General features: G+C 45.6%; 1 protein-coding gene across 3 annotated transcripts; it reads left to right on the top strand.

Moving 5' to 3' along the window:
* Positions 1–14717: 14717 nt before the first annotated feature.
* Positions 14718–25095, top strand: UCMA (upper zone of growth plate and cartilage matrix associated). Of its 3 annotated transcripts, XM_032426054.1 has the most exons (5): positions 14718–14814; positions 15138–15203; positions 15306–15401; positions 19588–19686; positions 24617–25095. In XM_032426054.1, the coding sequence occupies exons 1-5, from the start codon at positions 14757–14759 to the stop codon at positions 24712–24714; spliced, it is 417 nt and encodes a 138-aa protein (XP_032281945.1). In that variant the 5' UTR covers positions 14718–14756; the 3' UTR covers positions 24715–25095. The 3 variants fall into 3 exon arrangements, with proteins under 3 accessions (XP_032281945.1, XP_032281946.1, XP_032281947.1); XM_032426055.1 differs by lacking the exon at positions 15306–15401; XM_032426056.1 differs by lacking the exons at positions 15138–15203; positions 15306–15401.
* The last annotated feature ends 1853 nt before the right edge of the window (positions 25096–26948 follow it).

Below are 26948 nucleotides of genomic sequence, written 5' to 3'. Positions count from 1 at the left end.
CTGCACCTGCCTTAGGCTTCTTAGGCCAGACAACTTCAGACGGGGGTGCCTGGGATCTTGCCTGGTGTATGGGCCACAGACCATTTTGAGAAGATCAAGACCTAGGTCCTCAATTTCCGTACATTCTCTTCCCAAAGCTGTTCTGCCCAGAATGTGCTTGGATGGAGGTGTGGGTTCTCCTTTCCACATCTAACAAAAGGCCTTCCAAAATCTTTCTGAATCTTAATGAGATTCATTGCTCCAGGGAGTAAAACCCTTCAGAACTGTCTGCTTCTGAGGAACTTCTGGTGAGAATAAAACCAAGAGAATATCAGAGAGAAAAGCCATAGGCCAGGAGGATTGATCTCATCACAGAGGCAAACTCAAGGTGAGTTTATTTACCTTAGAAGCAGAATTCAGAAGATGGTATTCCCAGGAAGTGTATTAGCAGATTTATTTAATCTGAAAAGTAAAAGTCAGACTTCTGATGACAGCAAGTCTGCGGGGGCTGGTTTGACTTTATAATGTTCTTTGCAGTCTGGTTAGGTGGCATGTCCCCTGAAGCAATGAACAAAATATGCAGCTCCCAGTGTTTGATTAAAGTTAACAGAAGGTATGCTTGTGATAAAATTTTTGTTGAAATATTTTATTAGCAAATAATAATTTAATAATAAATAATTTTAGAAGTCTTGATAAAATCCTTATTCTGTTTTCCAGAAGCTGGGAGAGCAAATGACTTTAATGACAGGTAACAAATCCTTTTCCAACTCTAGTGGTTTCCAGTTCTTTATTTTCATCAAAATTGAAAGGTCTAATAGACCTGTCAGCTGATAGGTCTTTATAAATAATATTTGATGATAGATCACTATGCGATTTTTGGCTTATAACTCAGAAGACTTTAAAAGAATTGGGTGACAGCTACCATACTAAAAATCCTTGCCTCATCTATGTATTTACAAGAAAAAGTTTCATCAGTTCTTCTATCAATAAAAATGAAAAAAATAGGAAAAATACTGTTGCTGAATCTTGTCCCAATCTAGCAAGAATAGTTACGCACACATATATAATTTGCATACGATGACACTCATTTCACAAAGAAGTGTTTAATGACTAACATCTACCAAGTCATCATCCATTGTTTCTAATTTAATAAGTAGTAATTATGTTGTTTGATCAGTTATGTACTAATATTAACTATAATGACAACTCAATCCAGAAGAAAAAATTCTAACACCAGGGATTATGGTTTCAGAAAAAAAAAAAACCCACAAAGCACTGACAGAGAAGTATGATAGGGTGATAAATGAATGACTTACAAGCTTAAAGATACATTGCATTTGGAAAATATTTTGTGAAGAAGTGGAATGAAAAGGCTCTAGGGTCTTGCCACTTGCCATTTCAGCCCAATAGATTGCAAATAAGGGTTCAAGGAGGAAGGGGAAAGTATGTCAAATTTCCAACTGTTAAAGAAGAGCCTGTTCATGCATTTTTTTAAAGAAAATGAGTGATGGTGACTATGAAATCACTACGTATTTGGATTCTCTTCAATACATTTAAAAGTGCAATATGGTAACTCTACTTAAAAATGTGAATGCTTGGGGCGCCTGGGTGGCTCAGTCGTTAAGCGTCTGCCTTCAGCTCAGGTCATGATCCCAGGGTCCTGGGATCGAGCCCCACATCGAGCCCCACATCGGGCTCCCTGCTCAGTGGGAAGCCTGCTTCTCCCTCTCCCACTCCCCCTGCTTGTGTTCCCTCTCTCGCTGTGTCTCTGTCAAATAAATAAAATCTTAAAAAAAAAAAAAATGTGAATGCTTATAATATGCCTAAAGTCACTTGTAATTATTTAAACTTATAAGCAAACTGCACCTACCACCTTAAAAGGTGTGAGGAGAATCCCAGTTTTTAAAAAACAAATTTTTTTTAAGTAGGCTCAATGTCCAACATAGAGCTCCAACTCACAACCCTGAGATCAAGAGTCACGCATAACTGACCGAGCCAGCCAGGCATTCCTCAAAAGTTTTTTTTAGACCTTGATGTTGAAAAAACATGACAGTCAACAATTGCAGAAATCAAAGTGAATCCAAATTTTTATTGACACACACCAAATACTGGCCATAAAACAAGTCTCCATAAATTTCAAAGGACTGAAATAATGCAAAATAGATTCTGTGACCATACAATCTATTGGAAGAGTTATCTGGAAAATCCCCAACTACTTGGAAATTAAACAACATACTTCTTTTTTTTTTTTTTTTAAGATTTTATTTATTTGACAGGGAGAGACACAGCGAGAGAGGAAACACAAGCAGGGGGAGCGGGAGAGAGAGAAGCAGGGGGAGCGGCAGAGAGAGAAGCAGGCTTCCCGCGGAGCAAGGAGCCCGATGCGGGGCTCGATCCCAGGACGCTGGGATCATGACCTGCGCCGAAGGCAGACGCTTAACGACTGAGCCACCCAGGTGCCCCTAAACAACATACTTCTAAATAACGCACGGGTCAAAGGAGTCACAGGGGAGCTCAGAAAACATTTAGAAACCAATAACACAACATATCAAATTTGTGATACGTGACTAGAGTGGTGCTGACAGAGGAATCTATGACTTTAAATGTTTATATTAGAAAAGAATAAAGAAGAAAATAAATAAGCTTATTAGATTTAAACTTCCCTCTTAAGCTAGGAAAAAATAAGACAAATAAGAGAAAAGAAATAATAAAGAGTGTAAGTCAATTAAATAGAAAATGGACAAGCAATGGGGGGGAATCAATGAAAACAAAAGTTGGTTCTTTGAAAAGATTAATAAAATCAATAAACACCAAGCAAGACTGATAAAGAGAAAAAGAGAAAATGTGAGTTTCCGGTATTAGGAATGAAAGAGGGGACATGGGGGCGCCTGGGTGGCTCAGTCGCTAGGCGTCTGCCTTCGGCTCAGGTCATGATCCCAGGGTCCTGGGGTCAAGCCCTGCATCGGGCTCCCTGCTCGGCGGAGAGCCTGCTTCTCCCTCTCCCACTCCCCCTGCTTGTGTTCCCTCTCCCGCTGTGTCTCTCTCTGTCAAATAAATAAATAAAATCTTTAAAAAAAAAAAAAGAAAGAGGGGACATGAATACACAGTACAGAAACAGGAATAGGTTAAGAACAGGATATTACGTACAGCTTTCTGCCAATAAATTTGGCAGCTTGCGTCAAATAAAAGATCTGAATAGCCATGTATCTATATATCTATTACCTATCTGTTAAAGAAACTGGAGCTGTAATTTAAAACTTCCCACAAAACTCCAGGCTCAGAGAAAACTCTAAGTTCCGATGGCTTCACTAGTGAATTTTATCAAACATTTAAAGAAGAGATAATATGAATCTTATACACAATCTTTGAGAAAGGAGAGGAGGAGAGAATACTCCCTAACTCATTCTAGGAGGCCAGCATTACCTTGACACCGAAACCAGTAAAAGATATTACAAAGTAACTATAGACAAGTCGCCTGAACACAGACCCAAGAACTCTAAATAAAATAGGAGCCGTAGAATTCAGCAGTAAATAATAAGGATAATCCAGTATCATCAAGTAGGGTTTGCCCCAGGAATACAAAGTGTGGGTTTCGCATTTGAAAGTCAATCAAGGTAATCCAGCACATTAACAGAATAAAAGAAAAATTGTAGGATTATCTCAGTAGAGGCAGTAAAAGCATTTGACAAAATCCAGTAACAATGACAAGCCCGTGAGCACGTTAGAAGTAGAAGGAAATGATCTCCTTCTAATAAAGGACACCTGCAGAAAACCAACTGCTGACACCACACTTAGCCAGGAGAGACTATACTTTCTCCCTAAGACGGTGATCTTCCACTTCTAAGCAACCTCTCATCATAGACTTCAACTGCTGTGCTAAGGGAACATAAAGCATACAGATTAGAAAGAGAGAAGGAAAACTCTCATTCACAAACAACATGACTGTGTACACAGAAAATCCTTAAGGATCTACAAAAGTCTACTATAAAAAGGGAATTGAGCAAGATTGCAGGATAAAAGGTCAATACACAAAAGTATATAGCGTTTGTATATATTAGCAGTAAATAGAAAACAAAAAATTTAAATTCTATCTAAAAAAAAAAACCCATAAAATTCTTAGGGATAAATTCAACAAAAGCTGTGCAGGGCCTCTCTACAGAACAGTATAAAACATTGCTGTGAGGCATTAAAGAAGATCAAGATAAATGGAAAGAAACATTAGACCCCTTGGTTGGAAGACCCAATATTGTTAAGATTGCAATTCTCCCCAAATTAATCTCCCTAAAGTGCTTCTAAAATGTATATGGAAGTAGAAAACCATGCAGAATAGCAAAAGAAGGAACACAGTTGGAGGTCTTACGCCACGTGCTTTTAAGACGTAAAAAGCTATAGAAATCAAGACAATTGGTATTGACATAAGGGGAGACAAACGGATCAATGGAACAGAATAATCACACAGATACAGCTGAATTTTGACAGATGTAGCAAAGCAATTCTATGGAGAAAGGAAAAAATTTTCATCAAATGATGCTGGAACAACTGGATATCCATAAGGAGAAGAAACGAATGTTGACTCCTATCTCATACGATACACAAAAATCAGTTCCAGGTGGATTATATAACACTTGTTTAAGAAAATACAGAAGATCTTTGAAACCTTGGACAAAGTATTTAAAAATATATTAAAAAATTTATATCTGACAAAATATTGTATCAAGAACATAAACATCTATAATAAAAAGACCAATAAAAAAATGAGAAGACTTGAACAGAAACTCTACAAAGGAATACATACAAATAAATGGCCAATAAGAACACGAGAAAGTGCTCAACATCTGGGAAATGCAAACAGAAACCATAATGTGATATGGTTTTGTTAACACTCACTCAACTGGTTAAATTAAAAATAGTAACATCACCAGATGTTGGTGAAGATGTGGAGCAACTGGAACTTGTATACATTGCTGGCTCCTCACACTCTAGATTTTGAGCCATAAAGGTGACATTTTAACCTTCACCTACTGCTCTGTCTTGTTCTTTAATTTGTCTAGGACCTCAGTGAGAAAAAGGGGGCCCTCAGGGATCTTATCTCTGAAACGGTGATAATCCCCCCACCATGGGGTTGAGGGTTGTCCTGAGAATCAAATGTGGTAATTCTGGCCTTGGGACAACACAGATACCCTACACGATCATACATACACTTGCTCTCATCTTTTCCTTGAACAGCTATTCCTATGCTTGGAACACTCTGTCCCCACCCTCTTTGTGCCACATTGACAGCCAGTCTCTGCCTTTCTCACTCCCCAGTTATTTCTATAAGGATGACAGCCTCAAGAATCAGCCTCCTTCCTGCCCATGCTTTTAGCAGCCACGTCTCTACCTGTCCATCTCTAGCTGCCCTCCCTGGAATCAGCTGTGCCAAAAAGTGCAAGTGGCAAAGATTTGGGGCCGGGGGACTTTGTTTTCTTTTTTTAATTTTAACAATTTTGCCAGCATTGACAATTCATGCTGTTAAGACACTGTAAGATCTTAGAGTAGCCACTTCCCTTGCTTTACTTCAGTGAAAACAAAAAACAAATCAAAACAAAATAAAAGCCAAGCTCCTGAGCTAGGTAGTCAGCAGGGTAGCCAGCCTTCCTTGGGGGCTGTCCGGCAGCAGAGAGCTAGGGCAGGAGCTTGCCCTGGCAATAATGGCCATGGCTTGTCACTTGCCCTGAGTTCCCAGAGATGTCAGAAGAACTGATGACATGAAGGATAGTGTACATGTAATGAGATGTCAAGAGCTGCTGTTTCTAGGACAGATTTATTATATGCTTAAGGCTCTGTTTATATGCAAATGATTTTTGAGCTTCCATGCCCTAAGTTGGGCTGTTTTTCAAAAGGGTGCTAATCAGAGTCTAACTAGATCATAGGACGAGATGCCATTTTTCCTGATATTCTCACTGGTCAGAACAGATGACCCTGAATTCACAATCTTTCCAATCTGGTCCAAAGTTGGACATATGAGGGATATGATTTTCCTTCTTTCGTGTGTCCATATCTGTATTTATCCTTCCTGTGTTGGATTTTTTGCGCTATCAAAAGGTAAGACCAATAACCCCAGTTTAGAATGCTTCCCCTGGTTCCCCCTCCTGAGGCATACTGTGTTCATTCTTCAGAAACTTGCATCTTCCTCTACACCAGTGCTGTTAAAAGCTTTCCTGCTTACACTGACCACTCTTTTCCTAGACAATTCTGTCAATGACTTTGGTGCTCACAGCTTATTATGTTGTCATTAAAAAAACGCAACTGTTTCCACTTAATAATCTGTCAATTGGCCAGTATATTATTTGAGGTTAGTGGTCCAAATATGTAATACGTATTAAATTATGATTTTTTTCTTCTTTTTTAAGATTTTATTTTTAAGTGAACTCTACACCCAACATGAGGCTTGAACTCACAATCCTGAGATCGAGAGTCACATGCTCTACTGACTGAGCCAGCCAGGCGCCCCAATTTATGCTTTTTCTTAGAAATGGAATTGAATTATTGACAAATACCATTCTAGCTATGGACTCTCTTGCCATAAAGTAACCAATTCAGATCCTCCCAAAACAGGCCTTGGCTATTAACAGATGCTCCATGAATAAAGATGGTACTGTCAATTAAATGTGGAGGGATGCTAGGATTTTCCAGCTGCAGGACTTGTCAGAGTCTTTAATACACTTCTGCATTGTGAATCTGGAAGAGAGGAGGGGAATAGTCTAGTAGTTCCCAAATTTATTTGACTCTGGAACCCTTTCATCTTCGAGCATTTTGTAGTGCTAGTGTGTCCAAACTTTAGGGAAGCTACATCCTAATATATTCCCCAGTGCTGGGGTACAACTGGGAAGTCACATAGGATGATGCTTTTCTCTTCCAAGTAAGATGTATTTTGACATCTACTAGGAGGAAGAAGCCCAGGGGTCTTACCTCCATTTTCCAGTCTCTTTGGTTTCCCAGGCCTGCCATGCAGGACTTAGCCTAGCAAGAGCCCCCGCAGAGGCTTGCCTTCAAAGCCAACCCCATGAGGATGGCAAGACAGGGGCCTCTGTGTCTGTTTTCCTTTGCCACAGGTCACCCCTGCCCAGGCTTCCTGATGTGGCTCAGTTCCCCTCCTCCCTGGGTCTGCCTTAAGATGTGGCGAGCCGCCAGAACTGTGGAGAGCTATACATTCACCAGATTCCTGGACAGACAGGGACCCTAGCCAGCTTGGCGCATACCTCTTGTCCCACAGACCTCACTTGTATGTTCTTCCATAGACCTTGCCAATGCATCCTTTCCCTTCCGTTCTCCTAGATAGCCCATCTGGAGACCAGAAAGCTTCATCTCCAGAGACAGAGAGAGCGTCTTTGTTCAGGGAACTGAGTGACTCCCAGCGCCAGCTCAGGCCCAGGTTATCAATAATACCTCTGTCCCTGCAAAGACGCACCAGACCCTGCCCTCCGGGCACTCCGTGGCTACGGGGAGGCACGATACCAGCATGGAACAGACAGCAAGCATCTGTAGTCTCCGTGAAGTGCTGGGTGCACTGTAGTGGTCAGAGGCTGGGAGGAATTCAGAGGAGGGAAGTCAGATGGATGTTGAAGTGGCTCATACAGAGAGCTGAGCTGGATCTAGAAAGATCAGTAAAGTTATTTTAAAAATAGCACTTTGCCTTCTTTCCTTGGGATTATAAATGATTGCATGACCACTGTACAAAACTTGAAAAAAAGAACCCCAAAAAAACTAAAGGAAGAAAATCAAGACCACTCCCATTACAAGTTTTTTCTAACACACACACATATATATTTTTTTAAAATAAAAAATTCGAGGAGCACTTGGATGGCTCAGCTGAGCATCTGACTTCAGCTCAGATCATGATCTCGGGGTCCTGGGATGGAGCCCCCCATCAGGCTCCCCGCTCAGCAGGGAGTCTGTGTTTCTTCTCCCTGCTTGTGCTCTCTCTCTCTCAAATAAAAATAATAAAATCTTTTTTTTTTTTAAGATTTATTTATTTTAAAAGAGAGAAAGAAAGAGCACAAGTAGGCAGAGCTGCAGGCAGAGGGAGAGGGAGAAGCAGGCTCCCCCCTGAGCAGGGAGCCCAATGCATGACCCTGGGATCATGACCTGAGCCGAAGGCAGACGGCCAATCTGCTGAGCCACCCAGGCGCCCCTAAATAAATAAAATCTTAAAAAAAATTGGATGAGTCTCTGAATGTGTATGTGTGTGTGTATAAGCATGTGCATCTGTACACATGTATAACCAATATATATATATACTTGTACTAGTGGTTCTCAACCTTAGCTATTCATTATAACCACCTCAAATGTTTGTAAAAGATATCGATGCTCAGACCTCACATAAACTGAACAAGAACCTTAGAGGTTGGGGTGATGGATATGTTAATTAGCTTGATTATAAGGATTATTCCACAATGTGTACATCAAAACATCAGTTGTACAGTTTAAATACATACAACTTCCATTTGTCAATTATACCTAAATAAAGCTGGCAAAAAATAGATTCAGGTATTCAGCACTTACTGATTACACACGCATGCACACACGCACATGCACACATGCACGCACAGGCTGGCACCCAGGCACTGTTTATTTTTACAGCACCAGGGAGATCTGAATGTGCAGTCAAGTGTGAGGTCCACATCTTTAGACCCTTCAGAGCAAAGTGAATGCACCTCCATCCATCCCAAGAGTGAGAACATTTGAGATCCCCCCCATCTGATGACAATGGCAGAGTCCAGAAATTCAGTCTCTCCCCCGCTGTACACTGGAGATCTGCCTTGGCTGCATCTTGGGAGTTTGGTCTTGGGACGGTGGCCTGGTGAGACTGCAGTTTGTGCTGGAACCTGGCCTTGGTGAGATGTACCCAAGTCTTGCTAGCTGGGTCGTCTTCAGTACCTAAAGTAGCTGTACTTGCTAAGGTGTTATCACATCCTAGAGCAATAAATCCTTAGCGGTAGACTTCTTCCCCTCAAGGGTCATTTTTAGGAGAGGGGCTTCGAGCCACTCTGACTAGGATGCTCTTTAAATTCCTGACAGGTCAACTTCTGAGCAGTGAAGATTTGGGCTGTGATACACCAATGACCCCGGACACCAAAGTGTCACTCCCAAAGCATGGGCAGCGCAGGAAATGGGCAGTGGTTCAGTCTCTTAGGTCAGGAGGCAAGAGGCTGCTGATGAAGGTGGGAGCAAGTGGGTCTCAGCCAGAAGGCTCAGGCTCCTGGAGATGGGGGCACAGGCTGCCATGATGGAGGCTAGATGGGGGTGGCTGGGTAGCCTGCTCTAGTTGCTGTCACAGGTAGTAGAACAAAGGTCCTTTACTTCCTATCTCTGGGGGAGAGATGAGCCCCAGGAGACTCAGTCTAGGGCCTTAAGCCCAAGGTGTAATGAATTTCAGCAATCTTAGTGATCAGCTCTTTCTGGATCCATGAACAAGAAGCCCAAGGAACGCAGTCAGGACCTGCCCAAGGTTCCCCTTCACTGACCCAAACCACCTCTCCACCCTGTCTTCTTCCTTTCTTTCCCCTCCCACAAAGGGTAAGGCCAGTTTTTGTCATTCAGAGCACTAAAGATCTTTTTACACACTTTCCTGAGACCAGCCAAGTGATTAATTTTCAGAACAGTTATGATCTATCCATTCAAGTTCATCTTCCAGAAAAATAGGGTCAATTCACCCTTCCCTTATACCAATAACTGACTCTATCCTACCCTATTCAAGAAGAATCAGCAAACCAGGAGAACCTATTGTAGTGTAACACCTCTGGTAGGGCATCTGGATGCCTACACTGTTATGGCTTCCTCTTGTCAACAACCATTATGACACCACATTGCCAAGTGTTTGAAAACATTTCCAATTGATATGTACCCTTCTTTCACACATATACCCTAACATGTGCCCTGCTTTGTAGTAGGTATGGGATTTTTTAAAAAAGATTTTATTTATTTGAGAGAGAGAAAGAATGAGCAGGGGGAGGGGCAGGGGGAGAGGGAGAAGCAGACTCCCCATTGAGCACAGAGCTGGACGCGGGGCTTGATCCCAGGACCCTGACATCATGACTTGAGCTGAAGGCAGGCACTTAACTGACCGAGCCACCCAGGCGCCCCTGGTATGGAATTTCTGACAGTGGTTGGGGGCAGTACTTCATATGGAAAACAGAACAGAGGGGACAAAGAGAAGAGGTAGACAAAATACAAGGCAAGTTCAGAGGAATAGTGAGTAATCAGAAAGCCCTGAGTTCAGAGTGATAGGAAATATGTTTAGCTGGCACAGGACAGGCACGGATCAAATCAGAATCGAGGCTAGCTGTGGGAGCAGAGCAGGGTTCTGCAGGCTCCCTGCTGGGCCAAACATCACCCCTTTCGAGAAGGGATTGTGGAAAGCATGGGTTCTGGGGGAGAGCCTGGAGCACTGGGGGCAGTAGAGGGCTTTGGGAAGATGGCTCAGGAAAGTGGCTATTTATCCATTAATAGGAAAGTATTTTAATATTTTAGTAATACTGTAACCATCACAGTGCTTGCCTGCTGAGTATCAACACAGATATGGGTGATCTCTCAGCAGTACTCCATGCAGCTGTAGAATGTTCTGTGCCTTTTTCTGAATGGGGGCATCGCCCCTCAGACTTAATTCCCCAGGGAGACCTCTAGAAACCATTTTCATAGGGACTAATAATATTCTGTAGTATGTGAGGGGAAAAGCTATAAAGAAGCTCCATGACACTCTGGCTAGGCACTTAGAGAAATGAATGTCTTTTACAGGAAAATAAGAAACGAGAAAGGTTTCAGACATGTTGTCCTGACTCACCAAGCTCTCATTTTTCACACCCAACTGTGTCAACACAGTCAGCTCCAGGGGCACATCAAATAAGCTGAAACATTTTTCACAAACTGTCACCCTCTTGCTCAACAAACATGCCCTCACATTCACATCGAAGATGTTTTATTCTCTCTGCTCCTGAAACCTGAGAAGGTGGCAGGAAAAATGTTCATCTATATTCGCTATGGGGACTCCTGAGGAAGTTGAATTCTGGGGATCCCCTGGTTCGCAGGGTCATGAGTCCCTCTTTTGGTATAATCCTTAATTCACCCTATCAAATGGGCAGGGGAAACAGGCTCAGGAACATAATTAGTCCACTGAAAATGAAGTAACATGGAAGAACATAATATATTCTTTTTTTTTTAAAGACCCACTTATTTATTTTGAGAGAGAGAGAGTGCGCAAGCAGGGGGAGAGGCAGAGGGAGAGGGAGAAGAAAACTCCCCACTGACTGTGGAGCCTGACTCAGGGCTCGATCTCATGAATCTGAGATCATGACCTGAGCCTAAATCAAGAGTTGGAAGCCCAATCAACTGAGCCACCCAGGCGCCCCAGAGCATAATATATTCTTAATATTAGGTGCAGAAAATGGGCTTTTACATATTTGTTTTGGAAGAACACTTACCATGGGCCATAGCATCTAGGGATCTCATTTGCCTGGACACACTGTCCCAAAGGGCCATTTCCACTTACATGAGTCATGCCCGCAGGCCCAGGTGGATCAGGTGATATGTTGAATCCATGACCTTGTCAGAGTTAAAATTGTAAAAGACAAAATTAAATAGGCAAGGAAGACCTTATTTAGGACTATTGCAACAGAAGAGTGACACTAAACTCAAGTCCACTGAAGCAAGGACCTAGAGAGTTTTTAAGAGGTGGGGTGGGGGGAATCTCAGGCCACCTGCATTTGTTGACTGCCCTTCACAATTGGAGCAAGGTGCCCACCAAAGCCAAGTGTCTACCCTCCCATAGAGATTGGGAGATAGGGGTGCTCTCTCGTTTGGTATTTTCATTTCAAAAAGAAGGTCTCCAGGTCCCTGAGAAAGATATTCCTGGATTGTAAGACCAGCAAGAGACTGGGAGAAGATCTGCATAGATTTCAAAGGGGCAGAGAAAGAATTTACAGTTGCAAGTTTTCTAAAGTAAATGCTCTAAGAAAAGGGAGGTCAGGGGCCTATCATCAGGAAGAAAACTGTCTAAACTTTGGTCTAGCTGAGGAGAATGATAAAGCCAACTTGGCCATCCTCTAATGCAATCCATAAGTACACCACAAAATTTGTTCCTGCTGCTTGAGAACAATCCTGAACCCAGTGATACATTAAATTGGAAATTTTGGGTCCCCGTGTGGGTACCTTCCTATGAATAGCCCATTGAAATAAGCTTAGAAATGTTCCCTTCTAATGCCCTCACCCAAGAGTATTTTCATTGATTAATTCAATGAACATTTATGAAGTACTATTCTATGCTGGGCATCATTTTAGTAGAGCAAGATGGAAATGTCTCTTCAAAGAGACCTCACAGCACTTGAGAAGAAAGATGAGTATATGAAGATGTAAAATATAATGTGAGAGTTCCCAAAAGTTAAATATAAAGGTACCATGTGACCTAACAATTCCGCTCCTAGGTATTTACCCAACAGAAATAAAAACGTATGTCCACCCAAAACTGTGCAGAAGAATGTTTGTAACAGCCTTATTTATGATAGTCAAAAGGTAGAAACAACCCAAAGTCCATTAAGTGAATGGATAAATAAAATATGGCATATCTGTACAAAAGAATACTATTTCATAGCAGGGAGAAATGAAGTACCGATGTGTGCTACAACATAAACGAACCTTGAACACAGTATTTGCAGTGAAAGAAGCCAGTCACAATGGATCACACATTGTATGATTCCATTTAGATGGAACGCCCAGTACAGGGAAATCCAGAGACAGGAAGCAGTTTAGTGGTTGCCTAGGGCTTTGGGGATTGGAAAAAGTGGGGAGTGACTGCTAATGGGTTTGGGATTTCTTTTTGGGGTGCTGAAAGTGTCCTAAAGTTGATTGTGGTGATGGTTTAGTGTATTCACAAAATTACTGTTGTGGGAAAATGAGAAGAGCACTGGATTTGACATTAGAAGATCTGGTTTGAATCCCACAGTGTCAGATACTTGATTTGTCCAATGCATGTCCTTCGAACTTTCTCCTGTGTTCTCCACCTCATTGAATGGTCTTGCCATCCATCCACCCAGTTCCCCAAACCAGAAACAGGGGAGCCATCTGACTGCACACTTCCCAGCCTCTCACTACCCCTAGCTAATCAGTCGAGCCCTACTGATTCTTTCTTCAGTCTTTTGAAATGCTCTGTCTTCTCCATGCCTGCTCCTCCTGCCTTTTGATGACACCATCTCCCACCTGGATTACTGCAAAAGGCTTCTCTAAGTCCTAGCGCTTAGTCCCTCCCACCCTCCACATCACTGGGATGGTAGTGTTCCTAAAAAAAACCCCTCCTGTCACTTCTCTGCTCAAAATCATTCAATGGTTCATGACTGTGTCATGATAGCAAACACATATCCAATGCTCCATGCGTGCTAAGCACCATTCTGACTTTGGATGTGTTAACTCCAATCCTCACGTCAGTCTGTGTGGCAGAGGAAGGGATTAGGCATGGAGAGGTAAATAACTTGCCCAAGGCCATGCAGCTGGCCAAGGCTGGAGCTGGGGTTGAATCCAGGGTGCCTGGTCAGGGTCTGTGCTTATAGCCCACACACTAGGCTGCCTCACAAAGATGGAGACCAAACTCCTTCCTGTGACCTCGGCCCTGCCTACCTCCCGCCCTCCACATGCTCCTGGGCTCTGGTATTACCGAACTGTCTGTATTTCCTCAAAATGGCCTCACTTAGCTTTGTCATCCCAGGTATGGTCAAGAAGGTCACTGATGAGACAACTGGGGGACATGACTTCCATGGGGCCCTCCCTCTCCCCACACCTTCAGGTAGGTGTGGGCTGTGCTCTAGGTTTAGTGATGGTTGCCATTAAGAAAACTCTAAACAACGTCCAAAGTGCAACTCTTCAGCTAGTAATAATGAGTCGAGGATCATTCATAATAAATCACAATATCAGGAACGTATCTCCAAAGGGACTGCACTCTGATGGCCCCGAAGAGCTCTGATCCCATTAGTGTTCCCACTTCTAGGAACTCACTTACTCCCCTACATGGGGTGTGCCTTTGTCTCCTTCTAGAGACGCATGCTCAGCTGTGGGCTCTTCACACACTGTGTGCTGTTCTCCCTCTGCAGTGAAAGGCGGACTGCCTCTCTTCCTCAAAGTCTTGAAAGGGCGCTGGGACCCCAGCACAGGGGTCTGTGTTTTGCTCGACAGTGAACATCAGCTGGGGGATATGTCAAAGTGAGGGGTACTCTGGTTACTGTTTTAACAGCCTATGTGTCCATGCGAGGGTCACCTGAGGGGGTCTTCCAGGCTTTCTGGTCCCTCCTTGCCTGACATCTCAAAGTCTCCCACTGAGGCCCACTCCCTTCCCCTCCACAGGCTTCAGCCTCCAAGACTAGAGTCCCCCACCTCCCATGAAGCAGATTCCAGGATCTCTTTGAAAGTTTTTGGAATCCTGATTCTTGGGCTGGACATTCCAACAGCAACTCCTTGGGTGCAGAATCTTGGAAAGGCCGTTTCAAAACAGTCTCGGCCGGGACCCGACGACGACAGGCTCTGCTTCTGTGAAGGTCTGCAGGACGCCAAAAACATCTCCAGTGCTCCAGGAAGCAGCCAATGGAAGCCACTGCTGAGACCCCTCCCACGCCCCCCCCCCCAGGGGCATCCAGGTCTCCTGCCTCCCTCCCTCCTGGCATGCCTGGCACAGACGTGAGGACCTGGCGGCTGGCTTCAGGGTCTGCAGAACCCTCTCTGCCCTGTGGTTCCCAAACAGAGCCTCAGCCCCTCCAACAATGGCCTGGAGACAGCTGCTCATGGCCTCCTGTCTCTCAGCTGCTGTGCTCCTGACCAGTGAGTATGGGGAGGCTCCAGGATGGATTGGTGTTAGGTGAGGCTGCTCAGCTGGCCCAGGTAGGAAGGGGGGTGTTTACTGTTAAGACAGCTGTGCCTGGGGTGTGTGTGTTTGTGTGTGTGTTAGTGTGTGTATAACACAACACAGAACAGCTTACTTGGTGGTTTCCTGGGGAGACCGCTCTATGGCTGGGATCTGCAGGCCCCAGGGCCCCACACTGGGGCCTGGCAAGTCACAGTGTCTGGGAAGGGCTGTCCCAGCCCAGCTCTGGGTGAGGGCTCCCCTTGAGGTGCCGCAGCCCTCACCCTGTGTTCTCCCATAGTGCTGCAGGAGGGGACTGGTGCATCGGTGGGTACCCAGCAGGTGGCAGGACAAAAGGCCCAGGAAGGTGAGTGCGAGGGCCACCCAGGGGTGCAAGGTGGGTGGGATAGCTACTGCGGTAGCCCTGGCGAACCTGGGCTGGTTGTGACGGGCCTCTCTCGGGTTTCAGATGTGGAACAGAAGATTTTCATGCAAGAATTAGATGCCTCAAATTTCCTCAAGAAGCGCGGCAAGCGGTCCCCCAAATCCCGAGACGAGGCCAGTGGTAAGGATGCTGGAGGCCTGCCCCTCCCATTCCTTTCTCACAGTCAGCTGGGCTGTGGGGACTGCTGGGGGATCAAGGAAGGCTCCACCTAGGCCATTGGGTATCAAAGTGATGGTGGTTCTGAATTAGAAATTCCACATTTCCTCAATTGCAGGTCACATCTTTGACTACACCACCAGGGTAAGGAACAAAAAGGGGCAGGGCTACATCGAACGCACTTAACAGAGATGAGATGCATCCCAATTTCAGGAAGTTTAAAACGTTAAGGAGAAATATGTTTTAGTCAGGAGGGAACATAGGATCTGGGTGTGTGGTTTCTGGGGGTATCAGACAGTGCCTCACGTGCAAGAGCCATCACCAGCACTACAGGCAGGGAGAGGGCACACGGGACTGGGAGCTGGGGCTGTGGGCTTGGTGACAGCTGTGCTAAGTGGCCTTGGCCTCTTCCTCCCCGGGCTCCAAGTTTCCTTATTTATAAGCCCCTGAAATTGTGGTATTCAGCCAGCAGTGTTTTTTTGTGTGTTTGTTTTTTAAATTTTCATTTTCAATGCATTTGGAAGGCTTTTGAGCTTGGAAGCATGTCTCCTTCTTAGTCTGAAGTAGGCCCTGCTGTCCCCTGCCTGGCAGGCACCCTCATTTCCATGACCTGCCAACCCTTGAAGGCATCTAAGTTTTCTGCCCTTGAACTAGATTCTTCCAAGGACTCTGAGCTCTGTCTCTGAGTCTGTGGCTTGATTCATTACTTGCGCGTATGTCTGAATAAACTCTTTGTGTACCTCGGCACGCTCTGCAAGGCTAACTTGCTCAGTAAAAATAACAGGACTGTTTTCAAATGATGAAAATGCTTGGAGATGAAATTCCTTTCTCCCACCCCCAACCAACTGGATAAGTATGAACCACACTGGGAAAATCTCCAGGCCTCACCCAACTTGAGATTTAGAAGGTAGCAAACACCCAGAAACATGGGAAGGGCTGTGATGAAGGCCGGGCAGTTCTTGATGGAAATCAGATAAGCGGCCTCCTGCCAGACTTCCAGTGGGGAACAGGCGTGAATTTAGGAGAGGCGAATAGTTTCCATTCTTGTAAGCTGATTCAGAACCACGAGGAGCATGATGAAGCCAGAGGTCCCTCACCTCAAACAGAAGTCGTGAGGTCCCTCACCTCAAATAGGACAGCCTGGTGAAGACATAGGATGCACCTGAGTTCACCTGCTGTCATCTGGGTGACTCCCTTGTGTGGGCAGGAGAACAATGCCCAGTTAGGTCTCAGGCTGGGTAAAAGGCAAGTGACATTGATAGACTGGAATCTGGAACCAGGAAACAGGCACCTGACATCTCTAAGCTTCTGGGTAAAGATGCAGGAGGTTCCTTTAGTACGAGAGGAGGCACTAAGAATGAAATGCAGAACCTCAGAAGGGATGTACACGATGCACAGAATGCACAGTGCCAACGTGGCATTTTGTCCCAAGACTTAAATTGTTCTTAGCTGTTGCTGAGTCAAGGGTCCCATTTGTCGCATCTCCAGAAAGGCAATTTGGGAAGACTGCTTCTTTTTTGAAGTATATAGGAATGGAAATGCTTCTTTAGGAATTGGTGATGGCTCATTTAAGCACTTGCTTCCTACACTCCAAACCCCCTTCCCTCCTATCCCCAGTGGGTTTCTAGGACTTGGAGCAACACTTGGGCTCAGGGTGCATCATAAGGGGGATGGTGCCACGAAAGGTGTGTTCTGGGCCAAGTAGTGGAGTGTGAGCACCTGGGGCTCTGGCTCGTCCCAAGCTATGCCCTGACCAACTGTGTGACTTTGATTAGGTCACTGCACCTCTCTGAGCCTCAATTCCCTCTTAAGAAATGTGTGGATGTGGGGCAAGGGGGTAAGTGTGGGGGAAGGACTGGAGTACCAATTCCTTCTGCCTCCAGAGTCCCACAACTATGTGGGTAAAGGCTAAGTGTGGGAAAAGCATGGGATTTACCTAAGGAATCTGCACTGAGACCAGTTCACAGTAATTGGACTTTTACTCTCAGTTACATAAAGTAATGTAATATAAATAACAAGTATTTAATTAATTTACTTATTATTGTAGGCCACTTAACTTTCAAACATTTCAGATGGTTTATGGTACTATTATCACACAAAGAAATCCTTTGTTGTTTGTCCTAGCACCCCTGTAATGTGGGGTGAGGCAAGACCCAACGGCTTCCTCAGTTTCTCTTCTTCCATCATCACTGTCCCCCTGACTTCCTCCTGCACAGCCAAGCTGGTGGGGACAATGGCACCTGAGTCTCCCCTCTTTGATGTGATCATACCAGAGGAGTGTGAGGTGTCCTTGAGGGACCAGTTCCTCCTGCACCAGATATGGCCTTCCTGCTGTTGTGGATTTGTCCAGCTGAAGCCCAGTTAAAAGCAACTACCTTGATACTAAGAGAGCTTTCAATAATTTCTTTCAGACAACCAGAGCTCTGGTTAAGAAGAGGTCAAGATTTAAGGGTAGAAATGGGTGAACCGGAGAACTATTTTACACCAAAAGATCTCCAATCTAGAAAGATTTTTTTCAGGCTGAAATAAAGCAGGTGAGGAACAGCTCACCTGCTGGTGAAGGTGTGATGTGGTGTTTCAGGCGGGGATTCCCACTGGGGCTCAAGGCGCTGCTGGGGGGCTACGCTGTTCAACTGCCAAGGAATGGTTCCCATATTTGTATGTTCTTGGTGACAGTTTTCACTTATCACTGGGGGTATTTCTTCTGACCACAGAGGTGTACCCCCCAATGTTATCACGTGGAACTCAGATTTCTCATAAAAAAATTTACATCTGAGGAACCTGGGTGGCTCAGTTGGTGAAGCGTCCGACTCTTGGTTTCAGCTCCGGTCATGATCAGGGTTATGAGATCAAGCCCCACATCAGGCTCCACGCTCAGCGTAGACTCTGCTTGAGAGTCTCTATCCCTTCCCCTCTGCTCCTCTCCCTGTTCTCTCTCTCAAATAAATAAAATCTTAAAAAAAAAAAAAGTTTACAGCCAACTTTACTAGAATGCATTGTCTTACAAAATAAGGGATACCTGCAGTCAGTATCTTCAGGAAGTTTACCTGATCACCTCATATTCTGTACCCGTTATCTATTGCTGTGTACCAATGGACCCTGAATTTAGCAGCTTAAAACCACATTTACAGTCTCCTAGTTGCTCAGCAGTCCAGATATGCCTTAGCTGGGGGCCTCAGGCTCAGCACCTCTCCCAGGTTGCAGTCATCTCAAGGCCTGATGGCAAGATCTGCCTTCAAACAAGCCTCAGTGCCTTGCTGACTCTCTGTCAAAGCCGCCAGTTCCTTGCCATGAGTGGGCCTCTCTATAAGACCGCTTACAACACAGCAGCTGGCTTCCCTCAGAACAAGAGATGCCCAAGAAGGAAGCCACATTCCATCATGTTTTCCATCCTCTGCTCACTAGAAGAGTCAGTTAAGGCCAGCCCACACAAAGGGAGGGAACTGCCTAAGGGCACGGATATCAAGGATCCTCTCAGATCTCCCTACCTCATTTTATCATCCCTACCATCACTGTGCCCTGTATACATTCCTATTACAACAGCCATACTGCTGGGCATGACTTATTTTTGTATCTTTTTCCTTATCTGGACTACAGGCCTCTAAAATATAGGCACAGAATCTTTACTTGCCTTTTTAATCTGCGCCTGGCACACATTTTGGCTGTGACACGTGCTCAAAGACTAAAGACTTAGAGGTATTAATGTGAAATTAACTTTTTTTTTTTTTTAAAGATTTTATTAATTTGAGAGAGAGCCTGAGAGAGCTCCTGCTGAGCTCGAAGCCCAACATGGGACTTTGAAATTAACTTTAAGTTGATTATTCCCTCCTAGAATTCATTTCTAATCATTGGATTTCTAGTTTCTAACTGGCCCAGCATACTCAGATGCACCACTAATTTTATGAGTGAAGCTAAACTGCTTTTCTCATTTGTAAAATATGGTGCTTGGACAGGGTGAGTTCCTGGGTCCTTCAAGTTTTAAAGTCTGTGTCAGGAGTAAACCATCTTCGTGAAGCCCCCATCCGTCCCCCTCCCAAACAACCCTTCCCCGCCAGGTTCAAGTTTCTCAGGCAAAATGATCAGTGTTCCCCTGGATGCGTGCCGCTGTCCCCATTCTTGGAGGCAACTCTCACTTCTTGCCCTTTCCCAGTGGAGAACAGGCAGAAGCTGCGGGCTGATGAGCTGCAGAGAGAGTATTACGAGGAACAAAGGAACGAGTTTGAGAACTTCGTGGAGGAGCAAAATGACGGTAAGAGCTCTTCAGCCAGTATCTTCGGGGAAATGGGCCTTTGGGGGAAAATCAAAAGTTGCTTCCACTTCTCCCTAAATTTTAATTAGACGAGGGAGGGGTAAGAGAGGCTCTTTCCTCAGTTCACATCTATTGGAGTCCTGAAGGAAGAAAGTCACACAAATGGCTACAGAACTTGAGAAGGCACGGAAGAGAACACAACACCTATATTTCCACTGGCTTGGGGAAATTTTGGCTGATCGTATTTTCTCCTCCTGCTTGGGGATTACGGTGGTTGCCTGTGTTCCCTGTCTTAGCCCCTACGCTAGTGGCTTAGCTCTGGTTACAGGTGCGTTGGAAAGGTTTCAAACTCACTTTCAACTCCCCTGGATTCACATCAACAGAATGGCTCTAGGAACTACTCATTCTGGCCTTTGTTCGCCTATTCACTATAATCAGTATCTTTTTTTTTTTTTAAGATTTTATTTATTTATTTGACAGAGAGAGAGCACAAGCAGGGGCAGCAGCAGAGGGAGAGGGAGAAGCAAGCTCCCCACTAATCAGAGAGCCTGACGCAGGGCTCGATCCCAGGACCCCGGGATTATGACCTGAGCCGAAGGCAGACAACGACTGAGCCACCCAGGCGTCCCTATAATCAGTATCTTATCTGACCGGTGTAACCAAACCAGGAAACCTGACCTCAGAAAGCAACTCACCCATAGTGTTAGGCACGTGCTAAGTTTTATCCGCTTTGCTTGTGCCCTTATCCAACTGCTCTTATCTTTTCTAAGCCTTGGCTTTTGTGTCAGAGTCTCTTGACAGGCAAACGGCACACTTTGTTCCCTGCCTCAGGACTCCTGCCTCCCTTAGGCAATGCTGATTTCACCAAGGCCTCAGTGGTGGCAGCTGGGTGTGGGCATGGGCATGGGCAGAGGGAGGTGCTGTTTTCAAACCAGTCTCCCATGCCATGGGATGGGACTTATCATCTATTAAGTGTCCTCAAGTGTCACCCTGAGCAAAACCCTGTAGAAACACTGATCAGGGCTGAGGCTAGCAGGCCAGAGTGTGCATTTATGTTTATTTTTGTTTTGGTCTTTCCCCCACACTTCAAGATGGAAATGCTCCCAAGCAAGCTCCTGAATGTACATGAGCTTGGACAAAGGGCCCCAGTTTAGGTGACCTTTGCTAGAGAAAGTCCATGATTTTCGTTCTGAAGTCATGAGCCTCCTGGCTTGTATGTTCTGGTGGATTTGGGAGGTAACACTCTCTGAGGGCATCTCTTAGGAACAGGATACAATCACCAGGTACCCAAGGGCTACAGGCCATGCCCACTGCCTCACAGGTGGCACCTGAGCCCTGCAAACAGGTGTTGGGCTTGGATCCTACCAAATCAAGCTTTCTGGGAACATCCAGGGGTTGGGGGGGGGCAGGCCGTTGTAACTCAGAGGCAAAATATTTCTGTTGGACATTTGTTTACCTTGGTGAACAGCTTGGGGAGACATTTAAAAATGAGAATGTGGCCAGCAGAATTCCTTCAGGGTCTTTTTTTTTCTTTTTTTAAACTCACCGTATTAATAATAGGACTTTATTTTGGGCATTTGTAAATGTTTCTGGTCCCAATCCCTAGCATCTGGGTGGAGAACACTGTTTTCCCTTTCATAATGAATTAGGGTGAGGGGCCAGGCACTTGGGGGATGACCAGTCCTCTACTAAAGCCAGAGAGACAGTGATCGGGGGCCTGAGGCCTTACCCACAAAGATGAAGACTCTGCAGGCCAGGCCACAGGCCTACGGGGGTTGTAATGACAGAGCTGTTGTCACTGGTTGAGTACTTGCTCTGTCGGGCACTGCTCTGAACCACTCAACCCTTACACCCAGCCTCTCAGGTCTTACAATTTCTGTGTTTTTGTTGCAAAAACTCAGGCTTAGAAAGGGTGCCTGAGTTTCCAAGGTGCCATCACTAGTCAGGGATCCGAACCAAGGTATGTTTGCCAGCCAAGAAATGTTCTTATAGATGAAGGATGGTCAGGTGTGTGGAGGTCTTAGGGGACCTCTTTGATCCGGGAATTGCTCCCTGCAGTTGGATGGAGTGAGGAGTGAAGTAAGGAGAGCACACCCTCCCAACCCCCACCTTCAGTCTCCCCAGGGCTGGATAAAGGAAGGGAAGGCAAAGAGGTGGAGCAGATCCAGCCTGCCTGAGGGTAAATGCTGATGGGAAATGCATTTCAATTTTCCTCCTCTTCCCTCACTTCTGCCCCAGAGCACCGACTGCAGTGTACTGCGGTGTGGTAGCCACAGGGCTGGTGAACCTCTACCCCAGTGCGGAGCGCTCTCAGCCCTTCTCTGAGGCCCACACACACTCACCAGTCAGGACCCTGGTTTTTCGGTTGGCTATTTTGATCTGACCGTGTCACCTATTCTCAGAATAACTGGCAGCAGCTGCAGGTTTGTCCCCACCCCTTAAAAGCAAATGCTGAGGGATGACCATGGATAAACGAAAGGTCTAGGATTTCCAAAGGAGGAAGTTTAGGCAGGTGGTCTAGACCAGAGGGACCTTCCTGAGAGCCTGAGAACCCCATCTTGAAGGCCCATCAGCCCATCCAGGACACACTGGACCTGTTCTGGGAAGGCTGTGGCTCCTGGTTATTTCTCTACTCAAAACCCCTAGTTTGATGAGGAAAAGATGCCTTTATGCCTTTGAGTTCTGCCTCTGGAAGTGCCAGGATAAACAGTGTGTTGGCTCCTACCTCTGAGGTCTGTGTGGGAGCAAAACTCTGCTTCCACCTTCAAAGCCGGAAGCCTGGGTCGGCCCATCTGGGCTTGGCTAAACACGCTCAGCCACAGGTGGTCCCCTACACAAAAGCCACACTGTTCGGGCCTTTACCAGGGAGGTCTTCCCTTTGTCTAAGTGAAATGGTGTACGAAGAAATCGGCATGACCTGGAGAAAAATAATCAACTTCTATGTCAAAACCATGCTCTCAAGATTGGCAAAGAGTAGCTGATCTATCTGGCCTGAGAAAGGTCTGATGGGCTGAAGACCCAAAGCTCCAGCTGGGGCCTGACTCTAAGCTCTGGGCTGTCCTGGGGTACTAAGTCCCAAAGGCGATTTCCAGCGTCAAGGGTAGCACCGACTCCAAGCCCACAGAGGAAGGAAATATACCCAGCAGCCATGATGCCTGAATACCCAGCGGTAACAGGGGGTCCTTCTTGTCGAGGGCATCTGGCTCTCATGGGGGCTAAGGACCATGGGGACACCCATTTTCTCTGCATCCTGACGTCACCAGGCCGTCCTGTTTGCCCAATGCCCCAAAGAATGAGGTTCACTAGCACCAAAGTCAGGTTCACAGGCTTTTTGGTGGTGAAGCCCACATTTGGAAAAAAGGACGTCTTTGGGGGTTCTGAGTCCTTGATACTATCTTTATCTGTTAGAACTTCCTATCCTCCCAACATTTTCCACAACTACTTAAAAAACTGTGGTAAAATTTACATGAAATTTGCCATCGTCATCATTTTGAAGTGTACAAGTCAGTGGCATTTAGCCCGTTCACACGGTTGTGCAACCGGCACCACTATGGATTCCTAGAACCATTTCATCACCTCAGAGATGAACTCTGTCCCCAATATCCAAGAGTTAACTCCCTACTCCCCACAGTCTCTGCTCACCTCTAATACGTTTTGGTCTCTACCAATTTGTTCTAGGTATTTCTATAAGTGGAATCACACAGTACATGTCTTTTTGTGTCTGGCGTATTTCATTCCTTTTTATGACTGAATTAAACATACATTGTGTGTGTATGTGCATATATAACTCTTTTGTTTATCCATTCACTTGCCCTGATTTTCACTTCTCTTAGGTATATACCTAGGAGCCGAATTGTTGGGTTATGTGGTAATGCTGTCTAACTTTTTGAGGAGTCTTATGGTTGCCTTTTTACACATTGAGGGACTTGTTCAAACTGCTCGTGCTTTCATGGTCCCTAACGACAGGCAGTGTGGACTTAGCGTCAGGAGCCTAATTCTACAATTGAACGAAGTTGTTATTCAGAGACATGTCTGATTAAAGACAGCAACATCAAGACTTTCTTACTAAAAACTCCCTTCTGTTCTTTTTGGCCTTTTACCTTGAAAAATTTCAAACATATGGAAAAGTATATAGTTCACTGAACCTCCATATAACCATCACCCAGAATCAACCATTATCAAATTTCCCTCCACTTTGCTTTACCCACCCCCTTTTCTGGATAGTTCTTTTTTTTTTTTAAGATTTTATTTATTTGCTAGAGAGAGAGAGCATAGGCGAGAAAGAGTGAGCGAGAGCACAAGCAGGGGGAGCTGCAGGCAGAGGGAGAAGCAGGCTCCCCGCCGAGCAGGGAGCCCGATGCAGGACTCGATCCCAGGACCCTGGGATCATGACCTGAGCCGAAGGCAGCTGCTTAACGACTGAGCCACCCAGGCGTCCCTTCTGTATAGTTCTTAAAACATAATTTTATTTTTAAAGCCTGAGAAAAAATTACTCATAACGCCATCCCTTGAAGTTGACAGTTATTTCCTTCCATGATGTATTTTTTCAACCATAAAACCTGTTGTCTCTTTTCGTTCCTGTTCTGTTCTCTTCGTACTTCGTTTCCTAGTTGTCACCTCTTTGAGCCAGTTGTTACCTCTCCCCGCTTTGCTGGCTGTGCAGGGGAAAGAGCACAGGACTGAGACACAGATTTTGATCTTGGCTCTACTGGCTACCAGCTCCGTCTCCTGCCAGGGCTTGGCCCCCAAAGTGAGACCTTTCGACACACTGTTCTGTTAGGTCTTTCAACTCAGACATTCTGTTTGGCACAGTTTGTTCCTGTCGCCACAGGGTAGGCAGTTTGGGTTGATGGCTGTCAAGAGCTTGGTGGCTCTCCTGAGCTCAGAGTCCTCTCCATGCTAACACGACCATTTTACCTCTGCTCCCCAGAACAGGAAGAGAGAAGCCGGGAAGCTATTGAGCAGTGGCGCCAGTGGCATTATGACGGCCTGTACCCATCATATCTCCAAAACCGCCACCGCATCTGACCTCATCTTGACAGACCAAGACGATGGAGCCTGAAACTCACATACCCACCCCAGATGTTTGAATGCTTCCGCACAAACAGGCCCCTTCCAAGGGTCTCAACTCGGGGCCTGCTGTGGTAAACACACATGCCTTTTGCTCTGATGGATTAAGATGCCCTGGCTTTCACTTCTTTGCAGATGATTTTCTGAGGTGGGCAAACACCTGTGGGGCCTCCTAGCACCAAACCTACAGTGACTTCCCCTTACTTAGCCATTGTTCCCACAGTATGATTCCTGTCCTGTAGACAAAGAAAAGGATCACAATAAAGAGAAAAGATGACGTTTGCTTACAGCTTAGAAATAAAAGTGCTGAGTCGACACTGTGTATCCTCTTCTGAAATCTCAAACTGAGTCATGCCAACTTGTCTCCCTGAACCTGACTGACACATTACTCTCACTGACTTAGGCATTTGAAAGCCTGAACTCAAGGAGTATTGCTCATGATCTTCTCAGTCTGTCTCAGCAAGTCACACAAGTGAAAGAGAAATGTTAACACAATTGTTTAGGTTAAGACCATTCTCTGGGATGGTTACTGAGCCCAGATGCTTCCTCATGTCTGAAGAGTCTCAAGGTTCAACTGTGGTTTCTTAACTGCATCGAATCAGAAGCGAGCGTTACAGCAAGGCCAGCTGTAACCAAAACTATAAAGCAGAAATTTAGCTTTGGTGTTACCTCACTTCTCCTCCTAGTGCCTGTAGGCCTTAGCTTAAAGCTGCCATAGCATTGTGTAACAAACTGGGTGGCTTGACACAATAAAAATGGATTCTCTTACAGTTCTGGAGGCTGGAAGTCCAAATTCAAGGTGTCAGCAGAGCCTTGTGTGCTCCCTCTCTCTAGGGGAGGATCCTGCTTTGCCTGCTGCAGCTTCCGGTGGCTCCAGGACTCCCTGGCTGGTGGCAGCGTCCCTCCGATCTCCGTGTCTGTTGTCATAGGGCGTCTTCACATCGTCTTCCCTCTGTGTCTCTTCCCTGCTTGATAGCACTTTATTTTTTTTAACAGTTTTTTTTTTTTTTTTAAAGATTTTATTTATTTATTTGAGAGAGAGAATGAGATAGAGAGAGAGCATGAGAGGTGGGAGGGTCAGAGGGAGAAGCAGACTCCCTGCTGAGCAGGGAGCCCGATGCGGGACTCGATCCTGGGACTCCAGGATCATGACCTGAGCCGAAGGCAGTCGCTTAACCAACTGAGCCACCCAGGCGCCCGCACTTTATTTTTTTTTAAAGTCAACTCTACACCCAGTGTGGGGCTCGAACTCACAAACTCAAGATCAAGAGTCTCATGCTCTACCTTCTTAGAAGGACACCAGTCATACTGAATTAAGGCGGGGGGAACCCAACTCAGCTTCTAACAGTGCCCCTTTCTTCTCTCCCAACCACCCTGCCTCCTGCCCCAGACTCATCATCTATCCTACTTTATCGTTGCTCTACCCTCAGGAATTCCCCACTAAGAATGCAGAACAATCAAGAACAACTGCAGCAGGCACCTCTGTGGGGCCACAGTATATTAGAAGATACAGAGGACTCTAGATGAAGTACAAGCACCCCCTCTTAGCCATCACCCTGTCCCCACCCTGGGCCCTCTGCTTCCCCTGGGACCTGGGTCCCTGGCCGGCTAGTCCAGCCTGCTTCTGAGGTTGGGATCCCAGGGCAGCATAGGGGGACTTTGCTTTAAGGAAAAGCTGCTCAGCTGTGGTAAAATACTCTGCCAGAGGTGGGACGATTTATTAGAGCAGGCCATTTTGTAACGAATGCATGTATTTTTAAGTAATCTTTTAAAAGGCTGATAAAATCTAGTGATTAAGCAATCATGCATATTCCGAATCACCTCATCTACAGTCAGCACTGTATTTTCTCACACGAACTCCAAGCAGCTGAACCGGCCTTGGGAAGGTTAAGAGGCCACAGGGCAAACTCTATCATTAAACGCTATCACCTGGGCAGGTGGAAGAGCAGTGCCGTTCTCTTCTCAGGAGTCCTGGGATTCACACTTTGGAGATTCAGGTTTGGGGCCCAAGTCCCAGCACAACAAAAGCCAAAGAAGAGCCCAATTTTTGCGCGGCATGATGCGCTTGTGTTGAATGTGCCTTAAGCAGGGAGACTGGTCGTGGAGCCTCTGGAATACTCTGATTATGCTCCAAAGTGTATACTCTGCAGTCCTGCTACCGACCTACCCTCACTGTCTGTGGGTGTCTAAAC

The sequence above is a fragment of the Phoca vitulina genome, unplaced genomic scaffold (assembly GCF_004348235.1).
Source record: "Phoca vitulina isolate PV1807 unplaced genomic scaffold, GSC_HSeal_1.0 scaffold33, whole genome shotgun sequence".
Taxonomy (NCBI): Eukaryota; Metazoa; Chordata; class Mammalia; order Carnivora; family Phocidae; genus Phoca; species Phoca vitulina.
The sequence above is the reverse complement of the archived record's forward strand: the minus strand, read 5'-3'. Positions and strand labels throughout refer to the sequence as shown.

Excerpts from the sequence above, each read along its gene's own strand:
- UCMA (XM_032426054.1), top strand. The coding sequence starts at position 14,757 with ATGGCCTGGAGACAGCTGCTCATGGCCTCCTGTCTCTCAGCTGCTGTG. Across the intron at positions 15,204-15,305 it reads AGGACAAAAGGCCCAGGAAG|ATGTGGAACAGAAGATTTTC; the intron begins GTGAGTGCGAGG and ends CTCGGGTTTCAG. Across the intron at positions 19,687-24,616 it reads CGTGGAGGAGCAAAATGACG|AACAGGAAGAGAGAAGCCGG; the intron begins GTAAGAGCTCTT and ends TCTGCTCCCCAG.